Source organism: Lactuca sativa, chromosome 2 (assembly GCF_002870075.4).
Source record: "Lactuca sativa cultivar Salinas chromosome 2, Lsat_Salinas_v11, whole genome shotgun sequence".
In the NCBI taxonomy this organism is placed as follows: domain Eukaryota; kingdom Viridiplantae; phylum Streptophyta; class Magnoliopsida; order Asterales; family Asteraceae; genus Lactuca; species Lactuca sativa.
Window position 1 is genome coordinate 177,402,889 of NC_056624.2, and position 19,713 is coordinate 177,422,601.

The following is a 19,713-nucleotide window of genomic DNA, read 5'->3' on the forward strand; positions in this document are numbered from 1 at the left end:
TGTTTATATTGATGAAAACTTTGAGAAAAATCTTTATTGAGCTTTTTTTGTTCAATTTTTTCAAATGTACCCTCTATTTGTTATAAAAAAACATAATATTTTACATGTTTGTTAAGTTATTTTATATATATTCAATTAGTTTATAAGCTAGTTTTAACAAATGTTATTTTTTAGCATATATTTTTTCAGCTAATTCGTCGACCATCTTAAAGTTTCAAGTTTGTGTTTTGCTTTAGGTCATCTTATTAATTCTTAACTAATATACTTTGGTACTTAACTAATATAATATGGCTTCCATAAATAGAAATTCGTTTCATGAACAACACGTTTTCATCCGTTTTTGTAGTAAAATATGTTTATAGATGGAAAAGTTAAGTTTGGAAAGAAAAAATAAAAAGAAACGTTTCTTTCAATTTTCCTCATGTTACATATGAATATATGATCACGTTAGTTGTTTGGTAGTAATATTTAATGTTCATTTAATAATATTTTAATATTTTAATATATTAATATGATATATATTATTATGTAGGAGCACTTGTAGAAATAAAAATTTAATTTAATTGAATAAATAAATAATCTATATCTTTGTTTGTTATTCCAATACAATAAAACCTTTCCAAATCAAACTCAAACTCATATAAAATCCTTTTATAAATATTACAATCATTTTTATTTTCTTCCCTAAAAAATAACCTTTTTTTTTTTTTTTTTTTTTTTTTTTTTTTTTTTTTTTTTTTTGTAAAATCTATGCAAAATTCAATAATTCATACCCAGTTATGTGAAAATATATCAGTTTCTCCGGCCGTAAACCATCAAGATGCCGGTGGCCGGTAATACCCATAAACACCGTAAACCGTCTGTGTTGCCGTGAGGATGAGCAGAATCACGGCGGCGAAAAACGAAATAATAGCCCAAGGATTGCTGAAATAGTTATGAATTAACGTCGCTCGCCATGAATTCCACCGGTGATTATAAAACTGGTTCACCTTCTCCGATAACTCCGACAGATAACTGTTATTAATATCGAAAACCACCTCCTGACATAACCGATTGAACAGATCTGCTACATCTGCATCACTCCCTAACCAATGCTCAAAAATCCCACTGTAATGGAGGTATCCCACGTCCTCCGGCGAGTTTATCAAATTATCCATAAAAATCACATACGACGTTATCTCATTCCCGCAGTCCAAATGCGATTGCTCGAATGCTATCAGATTAAGAAACAGAGATTTCGTCCCATCGTGGATTAACAGCCGGGGGATCTTTAGAACTCCGTTTTCGAATTTAATATCCCAGAAACGATCGGTTTTTCGTTTTTTGAACTTCATTCCGGCTTCTTTAAGCTCGGTTACACAGTGGATGAGCTGTGTTCTACGTTTATCGGCGACACGGTTACTATGCGACCACCGTTTGATCCATCTTCTTGGCTCCATCTGCGGTCCTCTACTCAATAGACTCTGCCGGAAAACATGGAGACAGTGAAGATATGACTGGTCCGATAACGGGTCAAACGCGCTGGAAACGTCGTACCCTCGAGACGATTTCATTTTGCTCCGGTGGCTTTTCGTCAACGGTTCATCGGTTGGCATTAACGGGTCGAAGAATCGTAAAGCCAGCTTCGCGACTAACCCTTTTTGATCCGGCTGACCGAATTGGAGCCCTAATAATCTGTCAAGGATGAACAAAGGAATCTGATTCTCGAGCATTATCATGTCTCTTTGAATCGAATGCATCGACCCTCGCATTGCAAAAACCGGATCGCATCGGGAATAACCGAGTTCCGAGAACCCTTCTGCAGCTCCCCGGAAAAGCTCGAGAGCAAAACAGCCATCGAGAACCATCATTTCCACGAATTCGTTACTGCTGATAGTAATCTGTCCTTCGTAGCAAGCTCTTGCCCTTTCTTCGAGTTCTTTAATGGAATCGATGTAGAGTTTAGCATCTTGATTACCACGTTTCAGAATCTGGTGAAACGCCCGCCATTTATGGCGATCCATGTTTCTCAGGCGTTTTTTTCCATGGTGGTAAGGCCCTAAAGAGACGATGTTTGGAATATAAGCTTTATCTTCACCATCGCGTAAATACTGAGGAACTTTATAGATACAGAGCTTTCCCCAAGTTCCGGCGACGTCGTCTTTCTGAGCAACCTCAAGCCTTTCTCTAACCGTGATCATCCATTCCGATTCCGGCGATTTTGGACCTTCCTTTATGGTTTCAGAACCACCATTGATATCAATCTGCAGTGGTTCATATGACTGTTGATTCTCTTCGCCGGAAAAGTTGATCGATCGGCTGGTGGTTGGGATTCCGGCGTCGACAGTTTCTTTGAGCTTTAGAGTAATTAGATACCAGCTCAAAAGCTCCTTGTTGAACACAGCCACCATTTTTTTTCTGTTGAAGAAAGATTATGCTAATGCTTTCAATAAAAAATGGAACCTTGATTGTTCTTATTATTTTTAAGTAACTTGCGAAAACAGAATGATGGCAAGAAAGTGACGTTACAACTGTTGAAATAATATCAATAATTTATATCTGATTTTATCCAATAGAATGCTTAAACGCAACCAAAATTGACTTTTGGATTAAAAGGAGGCTGATTAGTTAATTAATTTGCATTCAACTCTAAAGACCACATGCTTTTCTGACTCTAATGATAACTTCATCTCCTAGAAATAGGTTTGCTTTAGTTGCTTGTACTGTTCAAGTGCTTAAAGCACGTTTTATGGTTAACTTTCTGCATATAACCCTAATAGTGTCAATGGTCAATTTAATAGCTGGATAATCCGACCCGACCCGACCCAGCGTCATGAGTCATGAGTCAGCCAAACTTTCATCCCCTCCACCAACACGCCATTACCATCTATGATTATGAAAACGATTTCATTTCATGTGCCACATTCTTTTGGCATGATTAAGCCACGTGGGTTTTTATATATAAATAAGGGTCATTGTCTAATGAAGCTTCTAACATTTATTTCCCCTTAGGTAAGTGAGATCGTTCACACCACATAGTTGTCCTAAAGGTAAGTGAGATGTTTGTTTTTTTTTGAAACGAAGTGAGATGTTTTTGAGTTATCTTTATTATGAATGTTGATTGTTACTTTCTTTTAGTACCAAAATAAGTGTGTTCCATTAGCACTTTGAGATGCCTTAAATCCTAGCATAAATGAGAAATCTTTTAAAAATTTGGAGCTTTACATCATAATACTAAACGTATCCTTAATTTTCCAGTTTTATCTTTTGTTTCATTTATGCTTTTATACTCTTGTTCTAACAAATACACGTAATATGCAACCTTTTATCTCATGGTCATACATTGCCACCATCTCCCACCTACATTTTCATTCAGAAGTAGCTGGTTTTATGTTAACCCAAAAAGTCGAATTAAATAAAAAGTTTTGTTCTGCATATGAATTTTTAGTTTTTATTTCAAACAAAAAATTTATAATTCAAAAGTTATTTCAAGTTTGATTTTTGAGACATTTTAGCTTTTGATTTTATGTCTCACTAGTTTTTTCAAACACATTTACATAAATAAATGTTGTAGCTATCAGCAATCAGTTGTAGTTAATTTTGTCAAACATACACATAATATAATACTTATGAAATTAAATAAAATATAAAAGATATACTTTTATAATTGTTTGAATTTACTAATTTTATGCAGACCCCGATTTAATCACTATTATGCAAACATTATTTTAACGAAGACTTTTAATCACGATTACGCAAACATTATTTATTTGTGTTCATATTATATTTAAATAATGTCTTGATATATACATTTTTTTTTATTTCTCTTCTTGATATGTTCAAATGGAGTTTCTTTAATCACTATTATGCAAACATTATTTATGTGTGCTCATATTTTTTATAATAATGTCTTGATATTTACATATTTTATTTGTCATGTTCAACTGATGTTATGGCAATTCTTCTATGTATTGACCTCTTATAAAAGAGTGAAAAGTATAATTACGGTAGTAAATACTATAATTGTACATATAAGGGAACGAGAATGTAAAAAAATTTAAGAATACAAGAATAAATCTCAATCACTAACTTTTAAAATATTCTTTTATAAGAAAAGCACAAATATATCATAATTCGTATGAATTTGTATTCGGTATAAATAGTTATTCATATCAACATAATGTCTTTTAAAAGTAAAACAATTTTTTTTTTTACTTTTTTTATTTTAGTTTTCATATGTTTTATTTAAATATAAATAAACCTTTTATTTGATTGATATTAAAACTTATTTTTTTTATTGACATGTGAATAAACTATAGATATACACCGTTTATACGTAAACGCATAAGATTAAATAAGAGTTTTAATATAGCAAATGACTATTAGCTCAGTTGGTAAGATGCATCAAGGTAGTGGGAGGTGGTGCAAGTCTTGCTTTGATCAAAGTGGTGAATCATACGGAGGCAGAAAGGGAGGTGATTCCGGGCTGTGCCCGCTTTGCGGATCCGAGTCTAACGTTCCCGTGTACGCCAACATATATTAACTCCGTCGGTTAAAAAAAATAGAGTTTTAATATAAATTTGATAAATAATTTATTCACATATAAATAAAATATACGATGATAGTGGATGTAAAAAGTATAAATTAAATGTTTATATCAAAAATATATATCAATATGAATTTGGATTAATAAAATATAACATATTATAAATTTAATATATTCAAAAAGAATTTAGATAATATATGATATATCTAGTGGCATTTATTTTTTCGTACTTTTACAACTTTTTCTATTTTTGTTTATATCTAACATGTAAATGTATTAGATCTTATCATAGATTTTTCAAGTACAAAATTTATCTACTTATTTATTTAGGGTTATTGTCATTCTAGCCCAACCATCTTTCGTATATTGGTTTAAATGGTCCCTCGTGACTATTTTTTGCTTTTAAATGGCTAATACTTGTCATTTTATAGTTTAAAATGTCACATTTATAGATTTAAAGGGTGCAACCGGTCACACCCATCCGACTAGGACGTTGTTTTATTCCACCTCTTTGCCAACTAGATTAAATATGTCACGAGTTATGTTACTAAATGAAACTTGATATCCGTTTAAACCATCTCAACTGTCCATTTCATTTATTCTGCTACTTTTTCGTTGGTATACTTTTTTCAAACCGTGATTGACACGAATCCGTTTCTTAAACTCCTCCTCGCTCAAATTGGGCAACATAATCAATCTTATGGCTGTCTACATGAAGATAGATCTCCATTTTGCCAGAATTTTTACAAGGTACCTCGTTATTTGTTACTCAGATGGTACACAACAAAGGTTCGATGATGTAGACTTTGCTGGAATGAACAAGAACGAGTTTGTGGGGTTTATTCAAAGGTTCGCTAATGAGGAATGAGTCAATGTTTACTTTTGCATGACCGATGTGGAGTTGGATGATGGAATTGAAATTGAGGATCTGGTGGGTCATAGTTGGCAAGGTGTTACGGAGGATTTGCAAGGCACTACAAAAGATTTGCAAGATGGGGAAGGTGATGGAATTAACACTGAAGTTGAGAATGTTCAAGGTGATAGGGAGGATCTGCAAGGTAGTAGGGAGGATTGGCAAGGTAAGGAAGATGATAACATTGACTTGGAAGTTGACAATGAACGTGATGAATGTATTCCTATGAATAGGACAAAAGATGATGAGTTTTTGAGCAAACTGTGCCCAAAGGACCAAGTTACCCCTGATAGTCCTCCTTATGAAGAGACATATGATCATGTAGATGAGGATGAGGTAATATCTAATGACCAAGCTATTTACAATGACAAAGTTCATTGGAAAAAACAGAAGCCTGTATTAGGTATGAGATTTGTGAATCCTAAACAATTGAAACACATGTTGTGTAACTATGCTGTTGCAAATGGTTATCAGTTATGCTACAAGAAAAATGGTAGCATAAGACTTTTAGTGAAATGTTGTTCTGGTGCTTGCAAGTTTAGATTGTGGGCATCTTGGATGAGTAAGGAAAAATCTTTCCAAATTAAGTGTCTCATAAATGAGCATAACTGTGCAAGAAACTTCAAATTAGGTTCAATTGTCAGCTATGATTGGATAGGTACACATTACACCACCCAATTCTTACAGAAACAAAAAGTTAGTGTTAGGCTCCTTAGGGATGAGGTTAAAGAGAAATTTGGGATAGATGTAAGTATGGGACAGTGTAGAAGAGCAAAGAAGTATGCAGTTGAGTTGATCGAGGGAACACTAGTGGATCACTATGCAAAGCTATGGTCATATGGTGAGGAGATAAGAAGATCAAATCCTAGATCAACAGTCAAAATCGATGGCAATGCTATGCCAGATGGTAAGACTTATTTTAGCAAGTTTTACATTTGTTTTGATGGCCTAAAGCAAGGGCGAAGAGGGAGCTGTAGAAGAATAATAAATTTGGATGGGTGTTTCTTAAAGTGTTTATGTTCAGGAGAGCTAATTGTTGTTGTAGGAAGGGATGCTAATAATCACATATTCCCAATTGCATGGACAGTTGTATGTGTAGAAAACAAAGCAAATTAGAAATGGTTCTTGGAAAATCTAAAAGTTGACCTTCATCTAGAGGATGGTTTTGGTATATCGTTGATGTCGGATCAACACAAGGTATGTCCTATACTATCAACTTTTATATATTTTACAATTAAGTTACATGATGTTTAAAATATCACTGTTATTTGATAGGGGTTGTTAGAGGCTGTCAAGGAAGTGCTTCCTATTGCTGAACATAGGCAGTGTGCAAGGCATATTGTTGCCAACTTTAGGAAAAGATTCAGTGGTGTGCACTATGAGACCATGTTTTGAAAGGAAAGCAAAGCATCCATTGAGCCTTTATTCAATGTTGCCATGAAGGAGATTCAAGTACTTAATCGTGCAGCCTATGATTACCTTGTGGAAACAAACCTAAAATCTTGGAGTAGAGCGTTCTTTCAAGAAGGAAAGATGTGTGATACAGTGGAAAATGGATTATCTGAGAGCTTTAACAATGTCATCAGGGATGCAAGGAAAAAACCAATCATCACCATGTTAAAGGAGATTAGATTATATGTTATGGGGAGGCTATACAATTTGAAGATGAAAGGTTGTTCATGGCCTGATTACAAACCTTTCCCATCAATTACACTCCTACTAGATAAATTGAAAATAGTTCAAAGGTACTTTCTAATCTCTACTCTCTTAATATAACTTACATACTAACTTATAAGGTGGGTTTAATAGGTATTGGTAGGTTTTACCAAGTGGTCTAAACCAATTTGAAACCAGAAACCTCGCAGAATCATATGTTGTTGACCTTGACAAGAAGACTTGTACTTGTAGTGTATGGCAACTTAATGGGTATGGTTGTGTAAATTCAGTAGCTACTATATCATATCGGAATAGAGATGTAGCCACTTATGTTGATCCAATGTTATATGCTGCCTTCTACAAGAACACTTACAAATACCAAATACATGGAATGAATGGTAGCAACATGTGGCCAATTACTGAGTTCATACCACCCTTACCACCATTGAAGAGAAGAATGCCAGGTAGACTAAAGGTAAATAGAAGAAGAGATGCATCAGAAAAGCTTCCAAGGCACACTGTCTAACGCAGGGAAAATAATCTTGTGTAGTGTGTGTAGACAATCAGGGCATAACAAGGTTACATGTCCTAAAGTTGAAAGGCCACAGGTAGAAAGGTCAAGGGTGCAAAGGACCAACAAACTAAAGATCAAGAAAAGGAAAATAATTGACAAGGGTAAAGATGGTGAAGGAAGTTGTGGACCAACTAGAGTTGATGAAGGAAGTAATGGACTAACTACAGTTGTTGAAAGAAGGAGTGGACCAACTCCAGTTGATAATGAAAGGAGTGGAACAAATAGAGTTGATGAGGAAGGAGTGGACCAAAAATTGGTGGTAAAAGGAAAAAATCTGAGAGGATCATAAAAAAGAAACTTGCAAAGAAGGTTAAGACCAAGGATGGGAAAGGTGAAACTAGTGCAAACCCGGTAGACCTTAATGAGTAGGTAGAATTTGATGGTTTCTTGTGGTTATGTGTGACAATGGTTTGACATTAAGTTGTACTTGTTTGTTTGCTTTGACATTTACTTGTTTGTTTGAAGTTAGTATGTTTGCTTTGACAATGGTTTGTAATATTATCATGCTTTGGTTGTTATATATTAAGACTTTCAGATTCCTATTAGTTTTCACCTTGCATGCATGCAATTCCCATTATTTTTCATGTGCTCTTTGTGTGCTTAATGAACAAAAGAGCGGTCCTTGTGATGTTAATGGAAAAAAAGTGGTCCTTGTGATGTTGACGGTGAAGATGCTATATGTAATTAAGGGTAATGACATAACATATTATCCATAATGACATTAACGAACCCAATAACATCAATAGTTGGCTTAATTTGACTAGATTATGGGTAATGGCACAACAACACATCATTGGACCATCACATAAGTACATAGTGTTCTCGATTTAACTACCCAAATACATTTGATTACAACTTATAAATGATTAAACCCCAAAAAAATACCCAACTACAAAGTAAAATCAGCTTCAACTTCAAGACCTCTTCTTCCAGGTTTTTCTTCGACCTCAGGAGTACACTTAAAATTATTTCTTCATTGTTGCATTTTATTTCATTAACCCGAGAAATGAAACCTGATCGAGCTCCCTAAAACAAAAATTAAGGTTACATTAAAAAAACAATCGTCAAACTAGGGTTCTAAACATATGACTACATTTACTTGGTTTGGGCATGCATAAAATGGTCTTCCAGGGTTATTGATAGTCTTAGATGTGCGAATTATTACTGGACTTCTACACCCACAAACAATCTTCATGCTGTCGAATTTTTTTGAATCTCACTCCACAATTGCTTTGAAAAATATAACAAAAAATGAAACAGGTACCCTTTTGAATGAGACACCCCTTTTACAGCCGTTGTAAACATCAAATAACAAAACTACCCTCACCGTGCAACGCACGTGGGGTACAACTAGCCAAAATATGTTTTGTTCCTTGTTCTTGCATGATATTTCAACCAAACTAAAAATGGTCAAACATTAGATACAAAAAGCCTGAGAGCAACTCAGGTCCTTTTCCATTAAAAACCTTAACATACGAACAAAATGTATGTCATTAACACATGTATTTTCACATGATCGTTAGATACCAAACACAAAAAAAACAAAAAAAAAACACTAAGAACAGAAAATCCATAACTATCCTATATTATATATGTGTCGTAATGTACCCTAAACAACTTATCCAAGCTTCATAAGGACTTTGACCCCAACCATCATCATCCCAAGCATTGTCACCATGACGCCGCCCATCACCACAACAATCGCTTTTAGCTTCCTCTCATGATCTTCCAACTTGTGATGCAGACTGATGTGATCAACACGACACATAATGAAATCTTTACCCACCTGATATTTGAGTGTCTGTATCTCGATTTGGTTGACAGCAATCTTGTCTCCATAATCACATAAAATGGAATGCAGGTCGTTGAGGTTGAGAAACTCTCCAGAATTTATCGAGTCAGGTGAAGGAGGTGGTGGAACCAGCATTGACAGATTTTAGGGTGTTGGTCGGAATCTTGTTTGGCTTATTAGGGTAAAAAGGTATCGATTTCTGCTAGCTTAAGCCCCAACGATTTGTGAAGCTACTTTATGCCCCCACCACCGATGCTTCCTTGTCCTCTAAGGGTGGTTGGTGGTTTGGTAGCAATAATGGCAAGTTAATGAGGGTTAGCTGGAGGCTTAGGTGGAAGATGAGCACTAGTCCAAGTCAATGCTAAGTCAGCTGCTTAGTTGGCAAGTCAAACAATTGTTTTACCTTCAATTGTGGCTTAAAGTACCATATTGACCGGTCATTTACAAGTATAAGCCCTTTAATAGCAAAAAATAGTCACGAGGGACCATATAAACCAATATACGCAAGATGGTTAGGCTATAGTAACAATAACCCATTTATTTATACCACTTCTTTTACAATGTTGTCGTGTTTATCTTTCTTTTTAAAATCCACCCTCTCCTTTTTTTTATTGTATATCTCTTTGCATTTATGGGGAATCTTACATAAAAAATTTTTGTGTAGTCCTTGAATTTGCAGAAGATGTTTTTGTATAGACAAATTTTTTTACTAGAAATGATCTCTACAAGAAACAATTACAAAGATAGTCTTTATGTAGAAAAAATTATAAAAAAAACATCTCCAACCAACCTTTTTTTCAATTTTTTTTCAATTTTCCCACATTTTTCTTCATTTTGCAGGTTATGAATAGTATTACACCATATTTGATGTAACAATATTCATATCCCCTAAAATGGAGATGAACTTTAAGTTGTCGCTTTTAATCACTCTTTTTATATATTTATATATTTCTAGTTTATTTTTATCTATTAATTATAATTTAAATGTAATATTTAATATTTATAATATTTTGTTATATATTGAATTATATTAATTAATTATAAATATAAAGTTTGTTTTTTGTGTATCAAAGTCATATAAAAATTTAAATACATATTGAAAGTTTAAAACACAATAACATATTTTACAAAATCTTATAATTAAAATACATATTAAAAATATGTATGCATAATATTTATATAAATGTATGCATAATATTATTGTAATAAAAAATAGATTATATATTTGTTAAATAAATTAGTAGAAGAGTTGTGTTTGACAATCTATGTAAGTTGGAAGAATAGAATATAATAAGAATATATTTTTTTGGGTAGCAACTCAAGTAAGGTTTGAAATGAAACAGTATCTACCCCATTTTTTAGGAAAAAAAGAAAATGAGTTGGAGTTGGTCTAAATATTAACGAAGTTGCTATTTATTTAAAAATTTTAATTTTTTTAATAAAATTTCCTATTATAAATATCTTTTTTTTACCGTTTCAAACCACACCTTTCTTTCTTTCAATTTCATTATGTTTGCTATACTTTCTTTTATATTTCAATTCAAAAATTGAAAATGGATATCATTCGTAGATTAGTTGTATTCATAGAATGATGCAGAATCGAAGAAGTGGCGTTGACACTTTCGAAAATAGGCAAGTTACTCAATATGGATTGTCATATTTTGAAGATTAATTCTGGATCATTTGAAGTATCAACTTGGGGGGTTTGGATCGTTCAACACACAAAATTGCTTCCAAATAGAATAATATGTAACAAAAAAAGAGTTTAATGTTGTTTTCACCACACGATGAACACCCGAAAGCCCGGAGTTTCTGACGAAATTTTTTTGAATGCAACAAAAACATAAGTATTGCGAACACCATAACATGAAAAATTTTCGTAACGAGTTGGCACAAAATATTTTAAAAAATTACTTTTCTTTATTTAGAATTTAAGTATTTTTTTTAGTTTGTCGTTTGTCATTTGTAGTATGGTTTTTTAATTATTTTGTTTGTCGTTTTAGGATTTAATTAACGTTAGTGTAGTTTGATTTTTTAATTAAATGTTATTTTTAAAGAATAATAAAATAAAATTTGTGATATTTTATTTTATTTTATATTTTCTAATTTAATTAAATAATTAATGTTATGTTTTATTTTATTTTATATTTTTTCTAATTTAATTAAATTAAAAATAGTGATGTGACAAATGAGTTGAGAAATAAATAATTTTCATATATTGTAGATTAAGGAAGACGAAAGACGAAAAAGAAAAAAAATGATATGAAGGTGATGTGATAATAGATTAAACAAAAACATCATAAATGGTCCTTATATTTTTCAGAAATATGACATTTAGTCCTTAAGTTTAAAAATCTCACAGATGGTCCATGTGTTTTCAAAACTTTTGATGTTTGGTCCTTATTGCTCACTCCATTAAATTTTGTCTGTTAACTGAAGTATATTTTCGTCATTTCACTACCACATGGACCATTTATGAAGTTTTTTGTTATTTAAAAAAAATAAAAATAAAATATACATTTAATATATAATCTCTCTCTCTCTCTCTCTCTCTCTCTCTCTCTCTCTTTTTCTCTTTCCCTCTCTCTTTCTCTCTAATGTATCTTCTTCTCTAGTGGTATACCCCGACTTCTTCTTCAGGCATTATATGTCTTTTAAATCATTTTTCTCCACAATTTCTTTGGTAAAACCCTTAATTTCATCCAATTTTAAATAACCAATATCATCAACGCCCTTTTCCCCCTTTCAATTCCTCTAAAAACTCGTTGAACTCATCTTTGGTAAGGCAATTAGTGGTCAAGGATTTCTCCATAGTTTCTATTCTTACCTAATTCGCTTTTCAGGCCTGCAATCTCATTCTCGATCTTCCGATCCACAACTTCAACCTGAACTTGCATCATTTTGGTTATGGTCTTCAATAAGGCTTTGATTTCTGCAAACCTTCGTTCATAATTAGAATTAGGGATATGAATCGAATCAAAGCTACTCCGCTAGTCTATGAATCATTTGAGCCAAAAGCAAAGTATAAGTATAAGGGAAAAGTTATTCATGATTATGCTTACAACCCTCTTTCGTGGAGCCTTGGTGGTGGAGGGGACGTCGCGCTTCTTATCGGTGGTCCGTTTTCGTGGCTTAGTGGTTGAATTTGTGGGTAATGAGTTCTTGGTTTGAACAACATCTTTAGATCTTTCGAGAATGGTTTCTACTCCAGCTATGATTGAATGGATGAGATTTTTCCATCTGCTAGTTTTACCGCCGCTGAGCGGAGGAGCTTCAATTCCATCACTGTCGCCTAAATCTAAGCTAGATTTTTTTACCGGTGAATAAGGTTCCACGCAAAGTGGAAGAAGGGTTTGTAATAATTGAGACAGTAGACAATGACCTTGAGAATTTGGAGACTGATTTCAAATGAGATTTGAGAATATAAGGTGTGGTTTGAAGAAACTTTTCAAAGAAAATTAAAATTTTTATAGGGAATATGACGGCTAAAGAAGAAGAGGGGGTGTACCAATGGAGAAGAAGACATGTTGGATAGATAGATAGATAGATAGATAGATAGATAGATAGATAGATAGATAGAGAGTGTGTGTGTGTGTGTGTGAGAGAGAGAGAGAGAGAGAGAGAGAGAGAGAGAGAGAAATAGCCTTTATATATCAAATGTACATTTTTTTAAATAACAAAAAAATTCATAAATGGTCCACATAGTAATGAAATGACCAAAATGTCCTTTAGTTAAAGCACAAAACTTAACAAAGTGAGCACTAAGGACCAAACATCAAAAACTTTGAAAACACATGGGCCATCTGTGAGATTTTTAACTTGGAGACTAAACGTCAGATTTCTAAAAAACACATGAAACCATTTATGATGTTTTTTCTAGATTAAATGAATTGGGATGAAATCACTCTTTCCACCTTATTCATTAATATTGATGTGCACAAAAGTACCCACTAATTTTAATATTTATAACCTAACAAACTTAGACTAACTATGCACCTATAGGCAGTGTATCTAGTCAGATTATAATATAGCTTGGGTAAGTCGGGTATCGATCACAGGGAACTGTGTTACTAATTAATCTTCTTGCTATCAAATTAACCTAATTATTAACAAGTTAAAAAAGGGTTTTATCTGATTTTACAAGGTCAGACGAACTTAACTCAAATTCAATCAATAAGTAAAAACACTCTTGTTTAGTTCGAATCCACTTCGTCCTTATGGACAGCTAATAATTATGTATTATCAAGTTGGTTTTAATTATATTAGTAATTTAAGTCAAACTTTATCAATAATTAATTGATTCATGTAAAACTATGTATGGTCACACACAATTAAACACAAAACCAATTATGAATATGAATATGCTATATAAGATTTATTATGTAAATGCAATTATAGTCATAATCTACGTTCTCTAGCACAGCTAAGTTTATTTACTTTAATTACTAACTAAGACTGGTCAATCCTAGCTCTAACAATTTAGTTCACTAAATCATTGGGTAAACAAGTTCATGCACTTAATGGTCACTAAGCTACACAGAACATGAAATTAAGCAACTAAAGAAACAAACACAAGCATGCTAGGTAACTATAAATCCAACACAAGCAATTTACCAACTAAATAAATCCATATAAAACTAAGTTATTCATAAGTTAGAAGCTTCATCTAGCTAAACAAGAGTAGCTAGATTCAGCTGCTCATAATAGCAACTAACACACTAACACAAATCAAAGTATAAGGAAACATGTTCATAAGTATCAAATAAGTAAACTAAATTATGGACCGTCACTCTTTTGGTGTTGAAACCCTTTTTCCAGGACCTTTCTTTTGCTAAAAATCGCCTTCTGGAACCTCTTTCTCCAGCCAAAAGTTTTTCAAATCGTAATGGGCAAGGGAATTTATAGTTTTCTGATTTCCTGAGTTCACGTCATGAACCATAAGGATTCACGTCATGAATATGAGATAACCGTGTTCGGCAAGGACTCTTCCACCCACATGCATATCTTCTAGAACTCTCCACTCACGTTGTGAACCATGAATTGTTCACGTCGTGAGTACGTCTTTTGGGTGATTTTCAGTTCTTCTTTTCTTCAATCCACCAAAGTTCCATATTCTGTCAATTTCAGTCCCTATCTTTGAAGATGCTTCTATTTGGATGCAAAATAACAATTTAAACTCATAAGTACCATTATTCTATGCAAATGACCAAAATATTAATAGTAATGTAAATAAATATTGCCTAAAAATATGTATGAATATGGCAATATCAAATATAAAAAAACATATCTAATAGTCTTTAGGTTTTATAAATTACAAAAATGGTCATTTTCAGAATAAGTAGATGGTCTTTATGTTAAAAAAAATTATGTAAATTGTAATGCATGGTTCCTGGTATGCATTTAAATCATTAATTTATTTATTTTGAAAGGGTAACTCGACGAGTTGGTGGCCCTAACTCGTCGAGTAGAGGGTAGATTATACGCGAGGTTTAAGCTACCTACTCGACAAGTCAAGAGCACTCGACTTGACGAGTAGATCGGCCAGAGTGAAACCCTAATTTTGGGACTGCACCTTATTTAAGCTCTTAAACCCTTACCCTTAGCCTCATTTCCAGCCTCCTAGTCCCAAACCCTAATCCACGAAACCCTAGAGTGTTATTTGAGAGTGTGAGCCATTTTTAGTGATCTTTGTGTACTTTTGAAGCTTGTGGAAGAAGAAGAATATAGAGGGCTCAAGAAGGGAAGGGTAGATCCAAAAACTACATGCCATTTGCTACATTTTATGGTAATCAAGTTTCTATCTTGGCTATTAGTTCATTAGATTTCTTTATGTCCATATTTATGAAGGTTTTGGTCCAAGAATGATAGCTTTTGGAGAATGATCGACCCAAATGGGTGTTCTTCCAGATCTAGGACCTAGATGGGCTGATATGACATAAAGGTGCAAACTCTATGCCATTGGAGCCCCCATGCAAGCCTTAGAGTGTCAGATTGGCCTTTTAGACCCAAAAGGCCATGCATGTGGAAAAGGTGGGAACTTTATGTGTCCATTTAGTTTTAAGGTGTAGATCTGAGGTTGTAAGCTTTATTTGGGTGTAATGATGGCATAACACCAAGTTCTAGGTCCCAAAGAATTAGGGTTTGAGCTAAACCCTTTAAGAAGAGGTACTAATGGGGAAAGTTAGAAACTTTACCCTTAAAAGGGCATTGTAAGGGTTTTTATGAAGTATGAAGCTTGGATATGAAGTGTAGGGGCTTAATCCATTAAGATAGCCCAAACAGACAGGGGATCTTGGCAAGTCCAGAATGGGACTCGACGAGTTGAGTCGGGTTGTCCCGATTCTATGCCAAGTAGAACTCGACGAGTCTGTGAAGTTACTCGACGAGTTGACTCGGTTGATCACGAGTTTGAGTAGTATAGGTAACTCGACGAGTTGAGTCGACTGGGAGTTGACCTTGACTTTAACTTTGACCAGGAAGTTGACTTTGACCAGGGGTAAATGTAACACCCGGTTCCTGGTACGTATTTAAATTCAAGTAAGTTCATGTTTTGCTCTGGGACTCGGTGAGTTGGAGGCCCAACTCGTCGAGTAGAATCAATATTGACTGGGAAGTTTAATGATCTACTCAACGAGTCGGGAGACCGACGCGACGAGTAGAAGCTGTCTGGATGAAACCCTAATATTTGGGGTTTGCACTCTATTTAAACAACTTATAACGCGCCAACCCAACCTCCATTGTTCCTCCCAACCCAGAGAAAGCCCTAACTCGAACCCTAAGCTCTTTTTAGTATTCTTGAACTTTTGGTGACTTTTGTGTGCATTTGAAGTTGGAAGAGAAGAAGGAAGCTTGGGAGTTCATGTGGAAGCTAGTAGATCCAAAGGTTTTGCTTCATTCTCAGTTCATTCAAGGTAAAAAGCTTGAACCTTGACCATCTATCTTTTAGATCTTGTTTTGGGGCTATTTTTCTACCCCTTTAATGAGTTGTGAAGTTATAATCGGATTTTGTGAGTATTTTTGGATTTACACTTCAGATATGGAACCATTGAGGGTTCCCATGGCATAAAGGTGCCAACTTTATGGCCATGGGAGACCCATGCTTCTTATATACCTCTTTTTATGGCTTTTTGAGCCAAAAAAACCCCATGCATGGACATCAAGATTGCAACTTTACGTATAAAATGGACCCTAGGAGGTCAGATCTATGGTTTTGATGCATTAAGACCCATTATAATCGACTGAATAGTTTTGGAAAAAGAGGGACTCGACGAGTCGCTTGGGTGACTCAGCGAGTCGGGTCACATTTTCCCCCAAATGTCTTCTGAAAATGGTATTTGGTTGAGTGGAAGGAACACTCAGCCTGTTAGGGGTTTGTTATGGACCTGAAGATCAAAGGACTCGACGAGTTCAAGAAGGAACTCGACAAGTTCAAGGCAATGTCCCAACCACATGAAGACGTACTCGATGAGTTCAAGGATGAACTCGGCTAGTCATAGACTGAACACCTTCATATGGATGAAGATGAACTCGATTAGTTCAAGGACGAACTCAACGAGTCGGTTGAAGATAGTTCTATGTGTTGTTGAACGCGAACTCGTCGAGATCTTGCTAGACTCAAAGAGTAGGGACAGGTTGGTAGCTTTTTGTGGAGACGGGGACTCGGCAAGTTAGTGGACCAACTCGGCGAGGCAAGTCAACCAGATGTTGACTTTGGCCAAGGTTTTGATCTTGACTTTCACTTGGACTTGAGTGACCCTTGTAAGGGTTATGAGTATGAATTGATAACTTAGACAAGTTGTCTTGTAGGGATTAAGGAGTTGAGGATAGTTAATTTTCATACCGAGGACAGTGCAGACACTACATGACATTGAGGTGAGTTACCTTCCAGTAGAAGTGGGTCTAAGGCACCAAGGCCGACCCACTAGTATTTGATTACAGTTGAGATGATTGTCTTTGTGATAATTGTCTGGTTTGCTATTACTTGATGTGTTTTATATGCCAGTATGATATGTTCTATCTGGTAGTGGTAGTAGGAGGGGAATAGTCCCTCGATGGACCGAAGGGTAGGTCGGACACCCCAAATATGACTGACAACATGATTATGATATGTTATTATGTGATAGTGGTGATGGGTTTTGAGCATTCTAACACTCCTATGGTGTACATGCAACCCTGGAAACCTTGGATCTATGTGTTCTCTAATATTCATGCAAATAAGAATTTTCCAAGGTTTACATCCTAACTAGCATGGCATGGGGTACATGTAATATAAAACTAGTAGAATGACGTACCTTTGTAGTTGTTTCCATTCCTTAAGACTTTGTGAGCCTAGCACCTCAAGTGTGATGCCTCAAATGTTTCACACAACACCACAACTCTTGGAATAACTTGAGAGAAGAACACTTTGATCACAAAATCGGCTAGCCCTCCTTGTCTTGCATTAGTGGCTGATTTTGCTAGCTATGGAGCTCTTTATATAGTATGCCACATGTAGGGTTACACCATGTAAACCCTAATGTGCATGGATTTTCATTTCCCCATGATCCATGGGTTATAACCTCCATGGAGCACCCAATGGATCCTAACCTAATCTAGTGAATCATGAACCATAAGTCCACTATATAAGAATGAATGATTTACAAATCAATCCCCATATATTTAATTAGTCTCTTTTTTATCACAAAATTAATTCCAAATTAATTCTTGATCAATACTAATTAAATAATATGATTTCATATTAATATATTAGAACTTATAATATATTAACAAATCGTAAGTGTCCCTTTTCTCATTTTGTCTATCCAACAGTTGAGATGTCAATGCAACCCAAATGGACCATGCCAAGTCGGGTCAAGTACATACTAAATATAGTTATGGACTTAGACACCTTATCCAACAGTCTCCCACTTGGATAAGTCTAATAACTATAGTTACATGTATGACTTTAGGAACCGACCAACAATCGTAGCTCTTTCAAAGTCTCGCGGAACTGAGATGATGATGCGCCATTTAAGATAAGTGATCATATAATCCTCTGTTCTAGATATCAGCTAGACAAATACATGGAACAATGTCGTACTTATTGTCTAGCAGTTTGTTTCCCGATTTCCGATTTGTTTGACATAGAACTAAACTGAACACATCAATTTGGTTTTGACCAGGCCCGACACATAGGTCAAAACAAAATCATCGAGGGCCCCATATATCGCTTCTAATCCTCCAAGGACTAGAAGGAATAGATAAACTTCGACTCATATGCTTGTTCTACTACTTATTGAATCATACACAAATGCACGTTTTATAACATCGAGTTACCAATGCGTTTTAGTACAATCAATGTATAACCAACTCATAGTCAACAACTCATATCTCTAGGTTTGAAGACTTATATGATGTTACCGTCTCACGATCACTCGATATAGATTCCATGAAGTGATACAAGTGAGCGTGAGTTGAATCCAATACTTGGAACTTATAAGCACTTATGAATGTTGTAGCAACCACTGGCTATGTCTAGCACCTTAGACATCTACAAACCCAATTCATGACAGTCTTGGTTCATATCTACTTCCAACATATGACTGATTGTGGAGAGTTTGAATAAAGAAATTATTCTGGAAGTCAAAAAATGCAAAATTGAAACAATAGTAAATAATTGACACAAGATAGCAACACCTTACTTATAAATAAACAGCAAATTTTATTCAATCATCAAATGTCAATTTACATTTTACAAGTTTCAGAAATAGCTATCTAATCTGTAAAACTAATATCATCCTTTAGCCTGATGCGCCTCACATGCTGCAAATGCTTAACCCTACACAGTCCCTTCATGAGGGGATCTGCTGGGTTCTCATCTGATGATACCCTCTTCACCACGAGGATTCCTTCTTCTATCCAATGTCTAATGAAATGGTATTTTCTGTCGATGTGCCTGGATCACCCGTGATCCTTTGGTTCCTTCGCTAAGGCAACATCACCCTCATTGTCACAGAAAATCTCCATAGGCTCCTTAATAGCCGGTACAACTCCAAGGTCTCCAATGAAGTTCTTTAGCCATATAGCTCCTTTACCTCCTCGCTTGCTTCTATCTACTCTGATTTACAAGTTGAATCAGCCACTGTTTCCTGTTTGGAACTTTTCCAAGTAATCGATCCTCTATTTAGGGTAAGGACCCAACCCGACTGAGAGCGGAAATTATCCCTATCAGTCTGGAAGCCAGCATCACTATACCCCACTACTCTCAAGTCATC

General features: G+C 34.8%; 1 protein-coding gene across 1 annotated transcript; it reads right to left on the reverse strand.

Annotated features, from left to right (window-relative positions):
• Positions 1-571: 571 nt before the first annotated feature.
• LOC111902740 (UPF0481 protein At3g47200) lies at positions 572-2,485 on the reverse strand. Its single transcript, XM_023898549.3, has one exon. It carries the CDS (start codon positions 2,388-2,390, stop codon positions 816-818), a length of 1,575 nt encoding a protein of 524 aa, XP_023754317.1. The 5' UTR covers positions 2,391-2,485; the 3' UTR covers positions 572-815.
• Between the last annotated feature and the right edge of the window lie 17,228 nt (positions 2,486-19,713).

Bases quoted from the DNA above. Each gene is read 5' to 3' on its own strand.
- LOC111902740 (XM_023898549.3), bottom strand. From the start codon at position 2,390: ATGGTGGCTGTGTTCAACAAGGAGCTTTTGAGCTGGTATCTAATTACT.